The 21,955-nt window shown below is 41.3% G+C and overlaps 1 protein-coding gene across 4 annotated transcripts in view; it reads right to left on the reverse strand.

Moving 5' to 3' along the window:
- Nucleotides 1-255: 255 nt before the first annotated feature.
- MTHFS (methenyltetrahydrofolate synthetase) overlaps nucleotides 256-21,955 on the reverse strand; it is a 51,980-nt gene continuing 30,280 nt past the window's right edge. For 3 of the 4 annotated variants that reach the window (XM_060157202.1, XM_060157224.1, XM_060157221.1), the window contains exon 3: nucleotides 256-1,298. In XM_060157202.1, the coding sequence (XP_060013185.1) occupies nucleotides 1,066-1,298 (233 nt within the window). In that variant the 3' untranslated portion in view covers nucleotides 256-1,065. Of the gene's footprint in view, nucleotides 1,299-7,131; nucleotides 7,182-21,955 lie in introns of all 4 variants that reach the window. The other variant, XM_060157212.1, reaches the window with a different exon arrangement.

The following is a 21,955-nucleotide window of genomic DNA, read 5'->3' on the forward strand; positions in this document are numbered from 1 at the left end:
AAAGAGACAAGTAGGGGTCCTTCATGATCAGGTTCATGTTTGATAAGATCACTTTGACTGTAGTTTGAGAAATAAAATGAAGAGGACCAGACTGAAGGCAAGGAAGCCACGGCTGAGGCTCTTGCCCAGTTCAGCTTAGAGATGCTGAGAGACTGGACAAAAGGCACGACAGGGCGAGGAGAGAAGGGAACAGATATAAGAGGGTTTCCAGAAGCAGAATCAACAGGACCTGGTGAGAGGTAGGATGTGGGGTGTGAGTGAGAGAGCAGGACCCAGGAAGCTCCCTGGGTCTCTGGTTATAAGCAAATCTTCCTCCCACAAAATTCCCTTTCCCTGGCTGTGATGGCATCTGCCAACCTTCAGCCCAAATTTCATTTCCAAAGCAGATACCACCCATAAACAGAAATAATTTCTAACTTACAGGATATCAGATCTTAAACTCGTAAGTGACTGACACACATAACAGCAGAGATGGAAACAAATCGGCCGAAATTAAAATATTTAAATCAGAAAAGGTTTCAGTCCTTTAACCATCAAAAGCTACAAACTGTCAGACATAAAATTTCAGGTTGAGTAAGTGAAGCCATGATGAAAGGGTATAATATTCTTGGAGAACTTTGTACACAAAGCAAACACCAATAAATCATTTAATAATTGCTGAATCTCCATATGCGAGCCAGACTGACCCAGGCCCATGACAGGACTTAATGAAAGTGTCCACTACAGATGAGCTTATTTTCCCCTCACGCTCTGAGTTGGAGCATAGTGCCTCATAAATATTTAACTTAAACTATAAAACAGAAAGATCAACCTGGGACATTAATACCAGAAAGTTAAGCTGAAAATCATATGGTGATAGCCTCCGTTTTAATTAATGTTCTATTACACACACTGCTATTGATTTTTTAAAATGGTTTCATGTTCGGTATCTAACAATTACACTGAAAACACTACAGCCCATATTCACATTATTGTGCAATTTCCACTAATTTCTGACAAGGGAAAATACACGTTTGGCTTTTCTCTGGCACAAAACCTTGATTATTTGGCTGTGGTCATCAGGATTTAAGATGCTGAGGAGTCTTCATAAAGCACTTCATCTACCTTCATGTCATTTTCATCCACGGGGACCTGAAGGCAAATCTGCTCTTTGAAAGCCAAGGCCAGGGTGTAGGGCCTCACATCCTGGGACTGCAGACAGCGCTTCAGGTAGGCATCGTAGTAGCCCTTGCCCCGCCCCAAACGGTTGCCGTGTTTGTCAAACCCAAGACCCGGCATGAAGATGAGATCAAGTCCCCCTGCGGAAATGAGGAATAAAGTTATGAAGGTTAATGGTGTCTGGGAAAGACTGATCGCTTCCAGATCTGGTTTTTGTTTTTTAATGACATCATTTTCTCTGATTTTTAAAGAAATACATGATCACTCTAGAAAAATCCTAACAGTAAAGAGTTGGACAAAGAAAGACGTAAAAATTACTCAGCAACTAGTAAGTCCGTCATCCATGTCCTAGCCGTTCTTTCATGTATACCTGTACAGAAATGCCAGATTCCCAGGCCCCGTCCACACCTAGTTAAAGAGAATCTCCAGGGATAGGGCCTAAGAATTCCTTTTTCTCTAATTTTCTTTCTTTAAGCATACAGCTGACCCTACATACTGTCCCAGGACACTGACAACTGAAGGAGTGGGAGAGGGTCAGAAAGAAGCCAGAAAGGATGGAGCTATTCTCAAAGTCGATGAGCAGAAGGAGGGTTAGCTGTTAAGAGGACCAAGCTTACCCTCTTCATTTCCCCTCTTACTGGAGAGGGAAGGCCAGGTTGTCCTGCTTCCCTGGATTCATGTGAGAGCAACCTTCGACCCACTCAGGAACATTCCAAAGGTACAAGATGGGGACCCATAATTGGTCCTCCGGCTGGAACTCTCCCAGGGAACACAGGGACCAGAACTGGCCATGGCATCATCAGGGCAGAGCTGGCTGCTGGGGCTCAAGGTACAAGGCAGGGTCTTGAAAGTTATAAAAAGCTGACCACAGTGAAAGGTGTGATGAATGCTATAAAGGTCACGAGGATGTCCATGGATTTTGTGAGGTCCAGGGAATGGTCCTCCAGCCCCTTGCAGGGAGCATGACGCACCAGCACTACTCAAGAGGCACATCGCTTACGCAACGCAGCAGTCTGTCTGTAGCCTTCCTGTACTGAGCCTTGGCCTTTTGAGGGCTGTCCTGGGGGCTTCTGGGTGACCTACAGCTTAGCAAGGGCTAACCACTCATACAGCATTGCTGGCAAGGACATACCAGGGTTGGAAGCCATGAATTCTCTGGAACAGGGTGTTCAGAGTAGAGGTATTCAGACTGCCAGCTAGGCTGGCCCCCACTGTAGCAGCTGTTACGACTCCCTGCAGAGCCGTGAGGTGAACTCAGCTTCTCTCTGGCTCCCAGCACACACCTGTAATCCCTTGCCTGCAAAAACCTGGCAGAACACGCCTCAGATTACAGTCCTGACCTTCTCATGGAAACCTGCTCGCCTACTCCAATCCCAACTTGCTAAGAGGCCCTGGTCTCTGACTTTCATCTTTCCTCCCTGTCTCTGCCCTGCTCATCTCTCTTGGGAATAATGGTGGCTTGTGCACTTGACTTTGCTTCCTCCAAGTCCTCCTGCTGTTGCCAGAGCACTCTTGGGCTTAAAGTTCAGCTCCGTCATTATACCCAGAACACACACGCACACAGCTTTTCCTAGGTTTCTTGCGTCTTTACAGTGTGGCAAAGGTGCTTTGTAAAGTCCTCTGGGGGATACACAGATACATCCCTGCCCTTCAGGAGACGGAGTTCAGTTAACATAAAAAATGCACACGCGTAACATCCATTCCAACGTAAGGCAGCAGTGCCTGCCAATTGCCCAAAAAGCGTTAGGGACAAGAAGTCCTAGAGACTTCAGCAGAGGGACAGCGACATGGCTGGGTGGTCAGGGAAGGATCCATGGGCAACTTTGACTTGACCTAGGTTTTTAAGAATGTGCCAGAGTTGGATCTGAGTGTATTTCAGAAACCAAGGGAAGAGGCTTCCCTGGTGGCGCAGTGGTTGAGAGTCCGCCTGCCAAATAGGGGACACGGGTTCGTGCCCCGGTCCGGGAAGATCCCACATGCCACGGAGCGGCTGGGCCCGTGAGCCATGGCCGCTGAGCCGGCGCGTCCGGAGCCTGTGCTCCGCAACGGGAGAGGCCACAACAGTGAGAGGCCCGCGTACCGCAAAAAAAAAAAAAAAAAAAAAGAAACCAAGGGAAGAATGGCAGGAGCAGAGTGATGAGGAGGGAATAGGGCAGAAGGACCAGGCTGAGGAGTAGGAGAGGCACGTGGAGTTCGTCAGATAGGGGCAAAAAGATTTAGGAGTTAAAGGCAAAGAGACCCCTACAACCCAAAAACAAGTAACCCAATTAAAAAAATGGATGAAAGACTTGAATAGACATTTATGCAAAGAAGACCAAAAAGTGACCAAAAAGTATATGAAAAGATGCTCAACATCATTAAATCATCAGAGAAATGCAAGTTAACACCTCCATGAGACATCACCTCACACCTGTTAAGACAGCCATATATTTAAAAAACAGAAAACAATAAATGTTGGTGAGGATGTGGAGAAATTGGAACATTTGTGCATTGTTGCTGGGAATATAAAAAGATGCAGCTGCCGTAGAAAACAGTATGGAGATTCCTCAAAAAACTAAAAATAGATCTCCCATATGATCCAGCAATCACGTCTCTGAGTATTTACCCAAAAGAACTGAAGTCAGGGTACTGAAGAGATCCTTGTACTCCCATGTTCACTACAGCATTATTCACAATAGCCAAGAGTTGTTAATAACCTAAATGTCCATCAACAGATAACTGGATAGACAAAATGTGGTACATACAATGCAATATTATTCAACCATGAAAAAAAAGGAAAATCTGTCATACGCTACAACGTAGAAGTACCTTGAGGACATTAGGTGAAGCAAACTAAGCCAGTTGCAGAAGGACAAATACTGCATGATTCCACTTACAGAAGGTATCGAAAGGAGCCAAACTCATAGAAGCAGAAAGTAAAATGGTGGTTGCCAGGGGCTGGGGGAAGAAGTAAATGAAGAGTTAAATCTACTGTACAACATTAACAAGCCTGTACCATATATTTTAAAATCTGTTAAGAGGGTGAATCTCATGTTATGTGTTATTTACCATAATTTTTTTTAAGGCAAAGGTAACAAAAGGACAGCCAGGAAAATTTCCATCAGAGTCAACACACGAGAAAAAGAAGGTAGAACTCCAGAGCATTCACTTGTGGGCAGTTGGCAGACGAGAATGAAGGAAGGAAACAGAAAGCTAAGAAAATAATGTTCTCAAATCCTTCGCGTTAGAATTAATGCTGCCCCCTCTATTCCTGCTCCTCTCTGTACTCCGATTATAGCTCTCCCGGAAGTCTACCTTGTACTACAGCTGTTTGTATATGTCTCTGGCTGCCCTACCAGATCGAAAATTTCCTTGAGGACCATAATTTTTTCCAAGTCATCCTCCATGCTTGAATTTTAATAGAATTCTAGGCCAACCTGAAAGATGAGTGTGTGTGTGTATATATATATATATATATATATTTTAATGATTTTCTTTTATGTGGACCATTTTAAAGTCTTTATTGAATTTGTTACAATACTGCTTCTGCTTTATGTTTTTTTTGGTTTTTTGGCCATGAGGCATGTGGGATCTTAGCTCCCCAACCAGGGAGTAAGGTGAGGACAAGACAATATCATTAGATTCAGCAACAAGGGAATCAGCAGGGCAAGGATACTTTAAGTGGGGAGATGGGGACAGATGCTGAGCTGCAGAATCTTCACTGACCAAAAAAAAATGAGGAAAGAGGATTCTACAAAGGCCTTTATTTATTCTTGAGACTGGAAGTCTGTGCTGGCACTGAGGATTCAGTTCACCTTCACAAAACATTCTTTTTAACTCTGGCCAAGGAGGCAGCAGCTGGGCCACAGACACCTCTTAGGATGCTCTGAATTCAGACTCCCCATCCTGGGTTCTGCAGAAGAATATAATCAGCTCAGCCAGTGGACTATCTTTGCCCTAATACTAAAGAGAAGGCTGAAAACAGTCAGTGTGAGAGCCCAGCAGTTAAACAGAGCTTCCTAACCCTACTTTCAACATGTCCTGTGCAGAGCCTTCTATTTCTTTCTCCTCTCTCTTCTTTCTAAGTCGGGTGTCATGGCCATGTCTCCCACAAAGTCCTCCTCAGGACCTTCATGACTCAGGGACTCCTTCTCCAGGCACCTCTCTGCACTGTTGCCAGAGTCCTCAGCTCCACTTGTGAAGGTGCCATTTCTCCCAGAAGTCCAACTACTCACCCCACCTCCAGGCACTGCCGGTCCCAATCCATCCTAAAACGTGGCCTTCATCATGACTCTCCATGCCCCAGAACTTTTAGTCACTAACGATCTCTTAAAGATAACATCAAACTGGGTATGCGGAGCCCACTACACTCTCACCCCAGTCACCTCTCCAACAGTACCTCCCGTTCAGTTATACTTGGGAGATCCTAGTTAAATGGATGGACTCGTTATCCCACAAGCCCACCCCCCAACTTCCCGCTTTTGCTCTTGTGACGCTATTTTCCATGCCTGTAAGATCCTTCTAATCTTTTTATTAATTTGTCTAATCACAACAGTCCTAACAAACCTCAGTGAAACTTCCATCTAGTCCTCCCTGCCCATGCAGTTCAGTGTGACCAGCTCTTATCCTACACTGCGAGGTGCCCATGGTCCATTAAGTAGGACGAATCCTTTCCCCTACCTCTGGGAGCAGAATTGTTGTGCTTCCCCAGAGAGATGCTGAGCTCAGTTATATTTACTATGAAAGGAAGAATGAAAGTAAAAGACAGAATGAGATGTCTTGTGACCGTATTTATCTTAGTTCCCTGACTATATTCAAGAAGTTACCAATCCCAGGGATTCCCTGGTGGCACAGTGGTTAAGAATCCACCTGCCAGTGCAGGGGACACGGGTTCAAGCCCTGGTCCGGGATGATCCCACATGTTGTGGAGCAACTAAGCCCGTACGCCACAACTACTGAGCCTGCGCTCTAGAGCCCGAGAGCCACAACTACTGAGCCCATGTGCTGCAACTACTGAAGCCCATGCACCTAGAGCTCATGCTCCGCAACAAGAGAAGCCACCGCAATGAGAAGACCACGCACCACAAAAAAGAGTAGCCCCCACTCACCGCAACTAGAGAAAGCCTGCGTGTAGCAACGAAGACCCAGTGCACCAAAAAATAAATAAAATAAGTAAATTTATTAAAAAATAATAAGTTACCAATCCCACTACTGGGCATATACCCTGAGAAAAGCATAATTCAAAAAGATACGTGTACCACAATGTTCACTGCAGCACTATTTACAATAGCCAGGACGTGGAAGCAACCTAAATGTCCATCGACAGATGAATGGATAAGGAAGATGTGGCACATATATACAATGGAATATTACTCAACCATGAAAAGAAATGAAACTGAGTTACTTGTAGTGAGGTAGATGGACCTGAAGTCTGTCATACAGAGTGAAGTAAGTCAGAAAGAGAAAAACAAATACCATACGCTAATGCATGTATATGGAATCTTAAAAAATGGTACTGATGAACCTAGTGGCAGGGCAAGAGTAAAGATGCAGACGTAGAGGACGGACTTGAGGACACAGGAGGGGAAGGGGAAGCTGGGACGAAGTGAGAGAATAGCACTGACATATATACACTACCAAATGTAAAACAGATAGTTAGTGGGAAGCTGCTGCATAGCACAGGGAGATCAGCTTGATGCTCTGGGACGACCTAGAGGGGTGGGATAGGGAGGGCAGGAGGGAGGTGCAAGAGGGAGGGGATATGGGGATATATGTATACATATAGCTGATTCACTTTGTTGTACAGCAGAAACTGACACAACACTGTAAAGCAATTATACTCCAATAAAGATGTTAAAAAAAAGAACAAATAGATTATATGAAGGCAGAGCAGGAGCAATAATCTATAAAAATACTAATTGAGCTTAATGCAAAAATGCAAAAAGAGAGCACTTCAATAAAATATCCTTGCATGAAAAAAAAAAAAGAAGTTACCTGTTCAGACCATCCTATGCAGCATCTAACTCTCATCCAAAATCCAGCTTCTGGAAGAGGAGAAGAAAGCAGAGAAGCTAACACTTGTTAAGTCTACAATTTGTCAGACACTATTCTATGCCCCAGGGATAGAAGGATGAATTAAATCAGCTGCTCAGTACATCTACCTGGTGAGGCAGGAGGGCAAGGATTACTACTCTCCCCTGAAACTTCACAGGTGAAGAAACATACACAGTGCTCAGAGAGGTCAAATTGCTCCTTAAAGGCATTCAGCTTATAAGAAATGAAGCTGAGGGCCGGCTGCCCAGGTGGATCACGATTTGACAGCACACAGTGCTCCTACTGCCAAAAGTACAAGTGGCCTTAGGCAAAGGCACAGAGGAAACATGACCAGGGCAAGCGCCTTAGAGACAGTGGAGCAGAGGGGTGGCGTGTGCACACTTGGAGACAGCCTACCTGGGTCTGAATCCCAGCACTACCACTTATTAGCTATGAAACATCAGTTAAAATTGCCTTCACCTAAAATGGATAAGCATACTATGCTGTAAAGAGTCTCTAAGCTATTAATACCAAATGTCAACTTAATCAATTGCTGCATGCATACTCCTTAGGCCATGTAGAGACACGGGCGCTTCCATTAAACAGGCTGCTCAAACATGAAGAAGCTGAAACCCTAAAATAAAATACAGAATCAATAATTCTTAATAGCTCTTATGGTAGAACTCTCAAAAATCAATACCATATGCTTTGAATTCATTAATGCCTGCCTCGGAAAGAACAGATTGAAGCACGACCCCCTTGAATCACTTGATAAATGGAAAATTTATAAATGGAATATTTCCTGCCATATCAATAAACAAAGGATGTCACAGTCACCAATGATTGCAGCCCTCCAGCGTGAGCTGTTGAGCCAGGGCTGAAAAGAATACAAGCCATCTAGCAGCCATCAGACTGCAGCCACTCCCTGCGGTGAGCCCTGAGGAAACTCGGGATGTGAAAATACAGGATACAGCCCCCAGATAGCTGAGGTGCACATCAAAGGAATGATTTCAGTGAGCCCAGACTCTTGCATCTTCCCATACATAGAAAAGCGCTAATTTTCTTAACTTGAGATATCTGGTTTTCTTTGTTTAACAATAATCTTTTGACATTCCCGACTACCTGCCCTTTGTTGAAAAATTCCTACATATCCTGGCTCCTCCCTCGCCCCCTCGGAGCAGTTTCTAAGAGCTATCTGAGATGCTGCCTCCTGGGCTGCAGTCCTCATTTTGCCCCAAATACAACCTAACTTGCAACTCTCACATTGTGCGTTTGGTTTTAAGTCAACACACTCTTCATAGTAAAACAGTGGAGAGCAAACAAGCTAGTAAACAAAACCATTTATGTGCTCATAGTCATAAAATATACTCAAGTTCTGATTATATATAAAAATTGGGTTTTTAAAAAATGTCTTTCCCTGCAAATCCATAATGCTCTTAAAGAGTATTCAATGAAATCACCTAATGCAGACAGCTATTTTTAAAAATCTCATTGTAAATGCACCTCCACTCTTTCTGCTATGTTTGGTCACAATGTATTCTGCCCACTTGGGAATCTCCATATAGAATCAAACACACTATAGTAAAAACCATCTATTAAAGACACGATTATCATATGATTGATATTTCTGTGTTGTTATTATAAGATCCTTTCTTTTAGCACAGGTCCTAACTAACATTCATGTCAAAATACAGGGACTGTATTTGTCACAAGAGCACTGGGACAAGCACCCAACACCATGTGAGGCATCCGTTCCCCTAGGGTCCCCAGGTATGACAGGTCACTCCACTAATCAGCTAATGAGGTATTCAGCATGTAAGACAATCTCTGTGTGTCTTATATTTAAAATCTAAGTGTTTCCAAGTTCAAGCTTGTAAACCCTGCAAACACTGACTATGTGTTTAAATGAAGGAAGTAGGAGATGATAGTAATTTAGATTCTTCTAGGTAAAGCTGAGAGCAAAGAAATAAGAAACATGAATAGTATTTGGTGACTTAGCTGCTGAGTATCTTACCAAAAACATCCTCCTCCTCCTCCTAACCCAGAGAGCCCTGAAAAATATCGAGGACAACAGGACAGAATTTGAGCTAAGATGGATTATAAAGACCGATCACTCTTTTACCTATAATAAATATTGGTAAACCCCTATAAGAATATCTCAGGAAGGATCCGAAAAAAAAAACAGTAATAGTGGTTGGCTCTGGAGAAAGGAATCAGGGAACAGGACGACTTACTTGGGTGGGAAGGACACTTTACACTTTCACTCTATCCTTTGGACAGTTTGTATTTTTTACCATGTGCCTATATAACCAAATTCTGCTAAAACCTTTTAAAACATGAGCCCTCTAGTGTTTCAAGGACAAGAGCCTTGGAGGTTATATAGCACAGCAATTGAGTGTGCCGGCTTCTAGAGAGACTGCCTGGGTTTGAATCCCCTAACTACCACTTACTAGCTAAGAAACATTAATCAAGTTACTTACTCTCTCTTAATTCTCAGTTTCTTCTCTTTAAGACGGAAATAATGCTACTACCTACTTTGATAGAGTGACTAAATAAATAAAGGCAGGTATGTAAAAGCTCTAGTAAATGTTCAATAAGTGTTAGCTGTTATTATACTTAGGGTATGAATAATACTTATTCTCTTTCTGTGAACTCTGAAAGTTAGCTCTTGTTGAATAATCAAAACAGTCCCAGCACTAATACTCCAACAGTTACGGTACGTAGATTTCCAATTAGCCCAAACCACCTGTAATGGTGGGTAGACTCTCTATTGCCAACTGTGTGCAGGCCAGAGATATCCACAAGTGAGTGCCCGAGCCCTGAGCAAAGCAGGGGGCCACGTGGACTCTCTGAAACACGAAGTCTCTGAAATAGATGTCATGGAAAGGATCCCGCCTGTTACAAATGGCCTTTCCCTTTACAGAGATCCTTTGAAAAGAAGCTGTTGGGACTTCCCTGGTGGCGCAGTGGTTAGGAATCTGCCTGCCAATGCAGGGGACACGGGTTCCAGCCCTGGTCCGGGAAGATCCCACATGCTGCGGAGCAACTAAGCCTGTGTGCCACAACTACTGAGCCTGCGCTCTAGAGTTCATCTGCCACAACTACTGAGCCCACATGCTGCAACTACTGAAGCCCATGCGCCTACAGCCCATGCTCCGCAACAAGAGAAGCCACCACAAAGAAAAGTCCACGCTCCGCAACGAAGAGTAGCCCCCGTTCACCGCAACCAGCGAAAGCCCTCACGCAGCAACAAAGACCCAATGCAGCCAAAAATAAAGAAATGTATTTATTTTTTTTAAAGTTAGTTATGGGGCTTCCCTGGTGGCGCAGTGGTTGAGAGTCCGCCTGCCGATGCAGGGGACACGGGTTCGTGCCCCGGTCCGCAAGGATCCCACATGCCGCGGAGCGGCCGGGCCCGTGAGCCATGGCCACTGAGCCTGCGCGTCCGGAGCCTGTGCTCCGCAACGGGAGAGGCCACAACAGTGAGAGGCCCGCGTACCGCAAAAAAAAAAAAAAAGTTAGTTATTTCCTTAAGTGCTTTTTATTCTATCATAAGGCTAGCAAGATATATAGGAAATAACTCTAAAATTATGTCAATAGGAAATGACAATTTGATACACATTATTTTCTAAATCATCACCATCACCATAAACAACTACAACTGTCTCCTATATGAGAGAGCAAGTTAGACGCTAAAGACCAAAAAAGTGACAGTGAAGGTCCCAATACTTTACTATAGGGGCTGGAAAACTATGACCTATGGGCCAAATCTGGCCTGCTGCCTACTTTTGTAAATAAAGTTTCAATGGAACACAGCCATGCTCTGCTTTCACACTAAAAAAGCAGAGCTGAATGGTTGCAACAGACATTGTTTGGCACATAAAGCCCCAAATATTTACTATCTGGCCCTTTACAGAAAAAGTTTGCAAAGCCCTTATTTGGAGCATCTACCATAGGTTAAAAAAGAAAAGAAAACAAAACAAAACTATATTTCAGCTTATCCTATCTTCGCAGATATCGACCAAATAAATCTTACTGGAAAAAAAGAATTAAACTGTCTTTATTGCAGATATGCAAAAATGCTTTGCAGAAAATAGATCAACAGCAGCAGTAGCTTTATCCAAATGGCATTTTCTATATGTTTACTTTGGCTCTGAGTTTGGGATACTTTCAAAGTTGTTCATAATCAGATGGACCTTAAAAAGTTCAACAAAACTGAGAAGAAATTATAGAACTTCCTACGATTTTTCACTAACCTCAGGCAACGTCTGGTTGTCTGATTTTTCTCATCTGTAAAATGGATAGACGGAAACCTTCAATTTCCCAGATCTCTTTAGATTCAAAGTTTAGTGATTCTGAGAATTTTAAGGACAATTCCCTGTATATCTGTGTGACACAATCAATAAATAAATTAAGCCAGTCACAAAAAAGCAAATGCTAAATGATTCCACTTATATGAGGTATCTAAAATAGTCAAATTCACAGAAACAGAAAGTAGAACGGGGGTTACCAGGGGCAGGTGGGAGGGGGAAAGGGGGATTGTTTAATGGACACAGTTTCAGTTTTGCAAGATGAAAAGGTTCTGGAGATCTGTTTTACAACAATGTGAATATACTTAACACTACTGAACTTATACACTTAAAGATGGTTAAGAGGAAAACAAAGGAAAGATCAGCGGCTTCAGAGAACCAGGCTGAGTCTTCAGGAAAATCAGAACTCCACTGGCAGGTGGGGAAATCATGGAGAACAAGCAGGCAGTATCTTCAAGATTACAGACAGGGGAGAAAGCAAATAGATCTTTTCTGCCACTTAAAAAAACTCGACATAGAATATTCCTAGTTAAGCGGTTTCGTTCCTTATAAAATTTATTACAAAACTGCCCGCTCTTCCTACACACTACCAACGATATGTCAGAAGGGACTCCTGAGAGGGCCCTTGTCAGCCAGATCTCTGGGCTGCAAACAAGACCCAGGACTCTGGACACCACAGTTCTAGCCCTCCCTAGCCATAGAAAATTGGATTTCCTTCGAAGCTTTTAAAAATCTTTAGAAAGGGTAAGACAAATACGTTCCTTTGTAGTCAAGAAACTGTTCTGTATTTTGATAGTTGTAGTGGTTACACAAATCTATACATGTGACAAAACTGCATAGAAATATGCACACACATACATATAAATGAGTAGATGTTGAAACCTGAATAAGGTTGGTAGATGGTACAAAGTCAATGTCCCATTTTCGACCTTGTACTACACTTGTGTAAGAGATTATTATCAAGGGAAAATGGGTGAAGGCTACTTAGGACCTCTCTGTACTATTTTTTTCAACTCATTATTTCAAAACAATAAACCTTTAGGAAAGCATCACATACCGTGACTTCCACCTCAGAAAGTCTAAAACCATGATACAACCACTATGGAGAACAGTATGGAGGTCCCTTAAAAAACTAAAAATAGAACTACCATATGATCCAGCAATCCCACTCCTGGGCATGTATCCGGAGAAAACCATAATCCGAAGAGATAAATGCACCCAATGTTCAATGCAGCACTATTTACACTAGCCAAGACATGGAAGCAACCTAAGTGTCCATTGACAGATGAATGCATAAAGAAGATGTGGTACTTACATACAATGGAATATTACTCAGCCATGAAAAAGAATGAAATAATGCCATCTGCAGCAACATGGATAGACCTAGAGATTATCATACTAAGTGAAGTAAGTCAGAGAGAGAAAGACAAATATCATATGATTATCTCTCATATGTGATATCTAATTTTTTAAAATGATACAAATGAATTTATTTACAAAACAGAAACAGACTTACAGATATCAAAAACACACTTATGGTTACCACAGGGGAAACGTTGGAGGGGAAGGGATAAATCAGAAGCTTGGAATGAACACACACACTACTATATCTGACAGATAATCAACAAAGACCTACTGTATGGCACAGGAAACTCTACTCAATATTCTGCGATACCCTATATGAGAAAAGAATCTAAAAAATAATGAATTTATGTATACGTATAACTGAATCACTTTGCTGTACACCTGAAACTAACACAACATTGTAAATCAACTATACTCCAATAAAATTTTTTAAAAAAAGTCTAAAGCCAAACCAGCCCAAATCTACCCTCAATCTTACCTTCGTTTCATTGACCTTAAACTCTAAACATAATCACCTTTTCACCAGGTGTCCTGATAGATTCACTTTCTAGCCTTCACAGGCTTGTCCCATGTTTCGAGTCTCTGTACTTTGTGGAAGTCCCACCCCATCTTTAAGATTCAGTCCATGGGTACTTCCTTCACCTTCACACCAATCCACACGGGCTCTCACTCCTCCAAAATCAGGTGAGCGCTGATGTCAGAGGGGTAGGTACTTAGCATATGTACCCTGGAAGCTTCCACCTCTGTGATGAAGATTAAATGGCCTATATTTTTTCTATAAGCAGATATTGATAGGGAAGAGTCAGCTGATTAAAGGAAGGCTATTTCTCTGAAACTGTCACTTTGCCTACTTCATAACTTTGTCTAAAGCTGCCCTTAAGTGTTACCCTGGTTTCTTTACCCTGAATTCTCATAAGACAGAATAAAAAAAATTTTTCTATTACTTGCTGTATTTACTGGAAAAGATTATAGATTCTTGGATAATACTTTCTGACACAGGGGGTACTGAATGATTTATATCATTTCTCTTAAACATAACCAAATAGGCTGTGCAGAGAGTGGGCAGGGAGTTGTTCCATTGGCCGTATACAAGTTCTGATGTTATATCTACAGTATGAAGAACAGGACATTCTATCAAAGGTCACTTTCACATCCAATAATTCTACATTCAGGTAACAAAAGCCAACTGTTTTCTGTTCATTTCACCCAATTATTATTATAATCTAAGAATCTAACATCTTGTTCATAAAAATTTTTTAATATTTACCTATCCAAACAAATGGAAGAGCATCTGCTTCCCTTTCTCCCAAATACAGCTTCTATACTGGACTCTACACATTTTCTTCTCTGTGGTTTTGGTGACTATCTTTTACCAGTCTTTCAGAGAGAGGGTGTTTCAGAAACAGGAACACCTGAGTTTCAGCCTCACTCTGTGTGACTGTGTGACCTTGGACAGGTCATTTCCCATCTACTACACCTGTTCTTTCTTCTGCAAAATCAAAGGACAGACTTAGATGATCTCCAAAATCTCTTCCAGTTCAAATAATCCCCAGTATGCTAATTAAATGACTAAAGAATATATAAATGTGGGAGACTGGAGACAAAACCTCCACCTCAGACTAATAAATTTATAAAACACTGACATCTGCTGGAAATTGGTGAAACTACTCAGCCCATCCAAAACATAGCAGCCTTTAAAAACCTAGTCTTAGATACCTCACTTTGAAAACATGTTATCAAAGATGCAAGTTTCTTATGAAATTAAGTTTTCTAAAATTTCATTTTATAGAACTTAAAATTTTGAAGGAAATAACTTTAAAATTACTTCAGAGACTTCTGGAACCAGAAGTCTGGTTCAAATAGAACCATTTGGAAATTTGAGCCTATGTTCCTAAGCCTTCTTTTATGACAAAAATAACCAACTTGAAAATATAATGAAGGAGGAGCTTCAAGTTGGCGGAACAGTAAGACGTGGAGATCACCTTCCTCCCCACAAATACATCAGAAATACATCTACATGTGGAACAACCCCTGCAGAACACCTACTGAGTGCTGGCAGAAGAACTCAGACTTCCCAAAAGGTCTTTTTAAAAAGTTTCATCATGGGGGGCCCTGAACCAAGATGGCGGAGTAAAAGGACGCGCTCTCACTCCCTCTTGCAAGAACACCAGAATCACAACTAGCTGCTGGACAATCATCAACAGGAAGACACTGGAACTCACCAAAAAAGATACCCCACATCCAAAGACAAAAGAGAAGCCACAGTGAGACGGTAGGAGGGGCACAATCACAGGAAAATCATATCCCATAACTGCTGGGTGGGTGACTCACAGACTGGAGAACACTTATACCAGAGAAGTCCACCCACTGGAGTGAAGGTTCTGAGCCCCACGTCGGGCTTCCCAACCTGGGGATCCGGCAATGGGAGGAGGAATTCCTAGAGAAACAGACACTGAAGGCTAGTGGGATTTGATTGCAGGACTTCGACAGGACTAGGGGAAACAGAGACTCCACTCTTCAAGGGCACACACAAAGTAGTCTGTGCACACCAGGACCCAGGGAAAGGAGCATTGACCCCATAAGAGACTAAACCAGACCTACCTGCTAGTGTTGGAGGATCTCCTGCAGAGGTGGGGGGTGGCTGTGGCTCACCGTGGGGACAAGGACACTGGCAGCAGAAGTTCTGGGAAGTACTCCTTGGTGTGAGCCCTCCCAGAGTCCACCATTAGCCCCACCAAAGAGCCTGGTTAGGCTCCAGGGTTGGGTTGCCTCAGGCCAAACAACCAACAGGGATGGAAACCAGCCCCACCCATCAGTAGTCAAACAGATTGAAGTTTTACTGAGCTCCGCCCACCAGAGCAACAGTCAGCTCTACAGACCACCAGTCCCTCCCATCAGGGAACTTGCACAAGCCTCTTAGATAGCCTCATCCACCAGAGGGCAGAGAGCAGAAGCAAGACGAACTACAATTCTGCAGCCTGTGGAACAAAAACCACATTCACAGAAAGATAGACAAAATGAAAAGGCAGAGGGCTATGTACCAGATGAAGGAACAAGATAAAACCCCAGAAAAACAGCTAAATGAAGTGGAGATAGGCAACCTTCCAGAAAAAGAATTCAGAAAATTCATAGTGAAGATGATCCAGGACCTCGGAAAAATGGAGGCAAAGATCGAGAAGATGCAAGAAATGTTTAACAAAGACCTAGAAGAATTAAAGAACAAACAAAGAGAGATGAACAATACCATAACTGAAATGAAAACTACACAAGAAGGAATCAATAGCAGAATAACTGAGGCAGGAGAACAGATAAGTGACCAGGAAGACAGAATGGTGGAATTCATTGCTGCAGAACAGAATAAAGAAAAAAGAATGAAAAGAAATGAAGACGGCCTAAGAGACCTCTGGGACAACATCAAATGCAATAACATTCATATTATAGGGGTCCCAGAAGGAGAAGAGAGAGAGAAAGGACCAAGGAAATATTTGAAGAGATTATAGTAGAAAAGTTTCCTAACATGGGAAAGGAAATAGCCACGCAAGTCCAGAAAGTGCAGAGTGTCCCATACAGGATAAGCCCAAGGAGAAACACACCGAGACACACAGTAATCAAATCAGCAAAAATTAAAGACAAAGAAAAATTATTGAAAGCAGCAAGGGAAAAATGACAAATAACATACAAGCAAACTCCCATAAGGTTAACAGCTGATTTCTCAGCAGAAACTCTACAAGCCAGAAGGGAGTGGTATGATATACTTAAAGTGATGAAAGAGAAGAACGTACAACCAAGATTACTCTATCTGGCAAGGATCTCATTCAGATTCGATGGAGAAATCAAAAGCTTGACAGACAAGCAAAGGCTAAGAGAATTCAGCACCACCAAACCAGCTCTACAACGAATGCTAAAGGAACTCCTCTAAGTGGGAAACGCAAGAGAAGAAAAGGACCTACAAAAACAAACCCAAAACAATTAAGAAAATGGTCATAGGAACATACATATTGATAATTACCTTAAACGTGAATGGATTAAATGCTCCAACCAAAAGACACAGGCTTGCTGAATGGAAACAAAAACAAGACCCATATATATGCTGTCTACAAGAGACCCACTTCAGACCTAGGGACACATACACACTGAAAGTGAGGGGATGGAAAAAAATATTCCATGCAAATGGAAATCAAAAGAAAGCTGGAATAGCAATACTCATATCAGGTAAAATAGACTTTAAAATAAAGAATGTTACAAGAGTCAAGGAAGGACACTACAAAATGATCAAGGGATCAATCCAAGAAGAAGATATAACAATTATAAATATATATCCACCCAACATAGGAGCACTTCAATACATAAGGCAACTACTAACAGCTATAAAAGACAAAATCGATAGTAACACAATAATAGTGGGGGACTTTAACACCTCACTTACACCAATGGACAGATCATCCAAAATGAAAATAAATAAGGAAACACAAGCTTTAAATGACACAACAGACCAGACAGATGTAATTGATATTTACAGGACATTCCATCCAAAACCAGCAGATTACACTTTCTTCTCAAGTGCGCATGGAACATTCTCCAGGATAGATCACATCTTGGGTGACAAGTCAAGCCTCAGTAAATTTAAGAAAACTGAAATCATATCAGGCATCTTTTCTGACCACAATGCTATGAAATTAGAAATCAATTACAGTACAGGGGGAAAAACCGTAAAAAACACAAACACATGGAGGATAAACAATACATTACTAAATAACCAAGAGATCACTGAAGAAATCAAAGAGGAAATCAAAAAATACCTAGAGACAAATGACAATGAAAACATGATGATCCAAAACCTATGGGATGCAGCAAAAGCAGTTCTAAGAGGGAAGTTTATAGCTATACAAGTCTACCTCAAGAAACAAGAAAAATCTCTAATCAACAATCTAACCTTACACCTAAAGGAACTAGAGAAAGAAGAACAAACAAATCCCAAAGTTAGTAGAAGGAAAGAAATCATAAAGATCAGAGCAGAAATAAATGATATAGAAACAAAGAAAACAATAGCAAAGATAAATAAAACTAAAAGCTGGTTCTTTGAGAAGATAAACAAAATTGATAAACCATTAGCCAGACTCATCAAGAAAAAGAGGGAGAGGACGCAAATCAATAAAATTAGAAATGAAAAAGGAGAAGTTACAACAGACACCGCAGAAATACAAAGCATCCCAAGAGACTACTACAAGCAACTCTATGCCAATAAAATGGACAAATTCTTAGAAAGGTATAACCTTCCAAGACTGAACCAGGAAGAAATAGAAAATATGAACAGACTAGTCACAAGTAATGAAATTGAAACTGTGATTAAAAATCTTCCAGCAAACAAAAGTCCAGGACCAGATGGCTTCACAGGTGAATTCTATCATACATTTAGAGAAGAGCTAAAACCATCCTTCTCAAACTGTTCCAAAAAGTTGCAGAGGAAGAAACACTCCCAAACTCATTCTGTGAGGCCACCATCACCCTGATACCAAAACCAGACAAAGATACTACAAAAAAAGAAAATTACAGACCAATATCACTGATAAATATAGATGCAAAAATTCTCAAGAAAATACTAGCAAACAGAATCCAACAACACATTAAAAGGATCATACACCATGATCAAGTGGGATTTATCCCAGGGATGCAAGGATTCTTCAAAATATGCAAAGCAATGTGATACACCATATTAACAAATTGAAGAATAAAAACCATATGATCATCTCAATAGATGCAGAAAACGCTTTTGACAAAATTCAACACCCATTTATGATAAAAACTCTCCAGAAAGTGGGCATAGAAGGAACCTACCTCAACATAATAAAGGCCATATACGACAAAGCCAAAGCAAACATCATTCTCAACAGTGAAAAGCCGAAAGCATTTCCTCTAAGATCAGGAACAAGACAAGGATGTCCACTCTCACCACTATTATTCAACATAGTTTTGGAAGTCCTAGCCATGGCAATCAGAGAAGAAAAAGAAATAAAAGGAATCCAAATTGGAAAAGAAGAAGTAAAACTGTCACTGTTTGCAGAGGACATGATACTATACATAGAGAATCCTAAAGATGCCACCAGAAAACTACTAGGGCTAATCAATGAATTTGGTAAAGTTGCAGGATACAAAATTAATGCACAGAAATCTCTTGCATTCCTATACACTAATGATGAAAAATCTGAAAGAGAAATTAAGGAAACACTCCCATTTACCATTGCAACAAAAAGAATAAAATACCTAGGAATAAACCTACCTAGGGAGACAAAAGACCTGTATGCAGAAAACTATAAGACACTGATGAAAGAAATTAAAGATGATACCAACAGATGGAGAGATATACCATGCTCTTGGATTGGAAGAATCAACATTGTGAAAATGACTCTACTACCCAAAGCAATCTACAGATTCAATGCAATCCCTATCAAATTACCAATGGCATTTTTTACAGAACTAGAACAAAAAATCCTAAAATTTGTCGGAGACACAAAATACACTGAATAGCCAAAGCAGTCTTTAGGGAAAAAAACGGAGCTGGAGGAATCGGACTCCCTGACTTCAGACTATACTACAAAGCTACAGTAATCAAGACAATATGGTACTGGCACAAAAACAGAAACATAGATCAATGGAACAAGATAGAAAGCCCAGAGATAAACCCACGCACCTCTGGTCAACTAATCTACGACAAAGGAGGCTAGGATATACAATGGAGAAAAGACAGTCTCTTCAATACGTGGTGCTGGGAAAACTGGACAGCTACATGTAAAAGAATGAAATCAGAACACTTCCTAACACGATACACAAAAATAAATTCAAAAATGGATTAAAGACCTAAATGTAAAACCAGACACTCTAAAACTCTTAGAGGAAAACATAGGAAGAACACTCTTTGACATAAATCACAGCAAGAACCTTTTTGATCCACCTCCTAGAGTAATGGAAATAAAAACAAAAATAAACAAATGGGACCTAGTGAAACTTCAGAGCTTTTGCACAGCAAAGGAAACCATAAACAAGACGAAAAGACAACCCTCAGAATGGGAGAAAATATTTGCAAACGAATCAACGGACAAAAGATTAAGCTCCAAAATATATAAACAGCTCATGCAGCTCAATATTAAAAAGAAAAACAACCCAATCCAAAAATGGGCAGAAGATCTATATAGACATTTCTCCACAGAAAACATACAGATGGCCAAGAAGCACATGAAAAGCTGATCAACATCACTAATTATTAGAGAACTGGAAATCAAAACTACAATGAGGTATCACTTCACACCAGTTAGAATGGGCATCATCAAATCTATAAACAACAAATGCTGGAGAGCGTGTGGAGAAAAGGGAACCCTCTTGCACTTCTGGTGGGAATGTAAATTGATACAGGCACTATGGAGAACAGTATGGAGGTTCCTTAAAAAACTAAAAATAGAATTACCATATGACCCAGCAATCCCACTCCTGGGCATATACCCAGAGAAAACCATAATTCAAAAAGACACATGCACCCCAATGTTCACTGCAGCACTATTTACAATAGCCAGGGCATGGAAGCAACCTAAATGCCCATTGACAGATGAATGGATAAAGAAGATGTGGTACATATATACAATGGAATATTACGCAGCCATAAAAAGGAACGAAATTGGGTCATTTGTAGAGACGTGGATGGATCTAGAGACTGTCATACAGAGTGAAGTAAGTCAGAAAGAGAAAAGCAAATATCGTATATTAACGCATATATGTGGAACGTAGAAAAATAGTACAGATGAACTGGTTTGCAGGGCAGAAATTGAGCACAGATGTAGAGAACATTCATATGGACACCAATGGGGGAAAGCGGCGGGGGGGTGGTGGTGGTGGTGTGATGAATTGAGTGATTGGTATTGACGTGTATACATTGATGTGTATACAATTGATGACTAATAAGAACCTGCTGTATAAAAAAATAAATAAAATAAAATTCAAAAATTAAAAAAAATATGGCTTCCCTGGTGGCGCAGTGGTTGAGAGTCCACCTGCCAATGCAGGGGACACGGGTTCGTGCCCTGGTCTGGGAAGATCCCACATGCCGCAGAGCGGCTGGGTCCATGAGCCATGGCCGCTGAGCCTGCGTGTCCGGAGCCTGTGGGAGAGGCCACACCAGTGAGAGGCCCGCACACCGCAAAAAAATAAATAAATAACTAAAATAAAAAATATATATAATGGAAAAAATTCCATTCACAACAACATTAATTGATTAGGAATACACTTATGAAGAAATGTGCAGAAACAACATGATTAAAAGCAAAAACATCTATAAAGGAGCAAAGAAAAAGTCTTGATTAGGGAAGCATGCCATATTCCAGGAGAAGGCTAATGTAAAGAAATCCATTTTCTCCAAACTAATCTAAAAATCTGACACAATTCCAACCAAGGTCTCTAGAGGATCTGAGGGGAGAAACTGACAAAATAATTTTAAAGTTAATCTCAAAAATGAATGTTAAGAATAGTCAGCTCAGTTTTTTAAAAATAAGAATAATTAGGACTTATTCTACCAGGTATTAAAATACATTAAACAACCCTTATACAGCTATGTTAATCAAAACACCATAGCACTAGTGCCAGAATAAGCAAACAGATCACTGGTAAAGAACTAAAATGTCCAAAAACAGACCCAAACATATACAAGAATTTATACATGAAAATGGTGCCATTTCATACCAGCAAGAAAGGGGTATATTATTCACTAAATGGTGTTAGGACACCTGGCTATTTTTTTGCTTTTGTTTTTGTTTTTGTTTTTTCACGGTACGCGGCCCTCCCACCGCTGTGGCCTCTCCCGTTGCGAAGCACAGGCTCCGGAAGCACAGGCTCAGCGGCCATGGCTCACGGGCCCAGCCGCTCCACGGCACGCGGGATCCCCCCGGACCAGGGCACGAACCCGTATCCCCTGCATCGGCAGGCGGACTCCCAACCACTGCGCCACCAGGGAAGCCCCTGGCTATTTTTTTAATAAAAAGTTAGGTTCCTTCTCTATACGTTAATGCACATTCAAAAAGGATTAATACTTTAATATTAAAAAACATGGAATAATAGGATAAAATGAA

Source organism: Lagenorhynchus albirostris, chromosome 1 (assembly GCF_949774975.1).
Source record: "Lagenorhynchus albirostris chromosome 1, mLagAlb1.1, whole genome shotgun sequence".
In the NCBI taxonomy this organism is placed as follows: Eukaryota; Metazoa; Chordata; class Mammalia; order Artiodactyla; family Delphinidae; genus Lagenorhynchus; species Lagenorhynchus albirostris.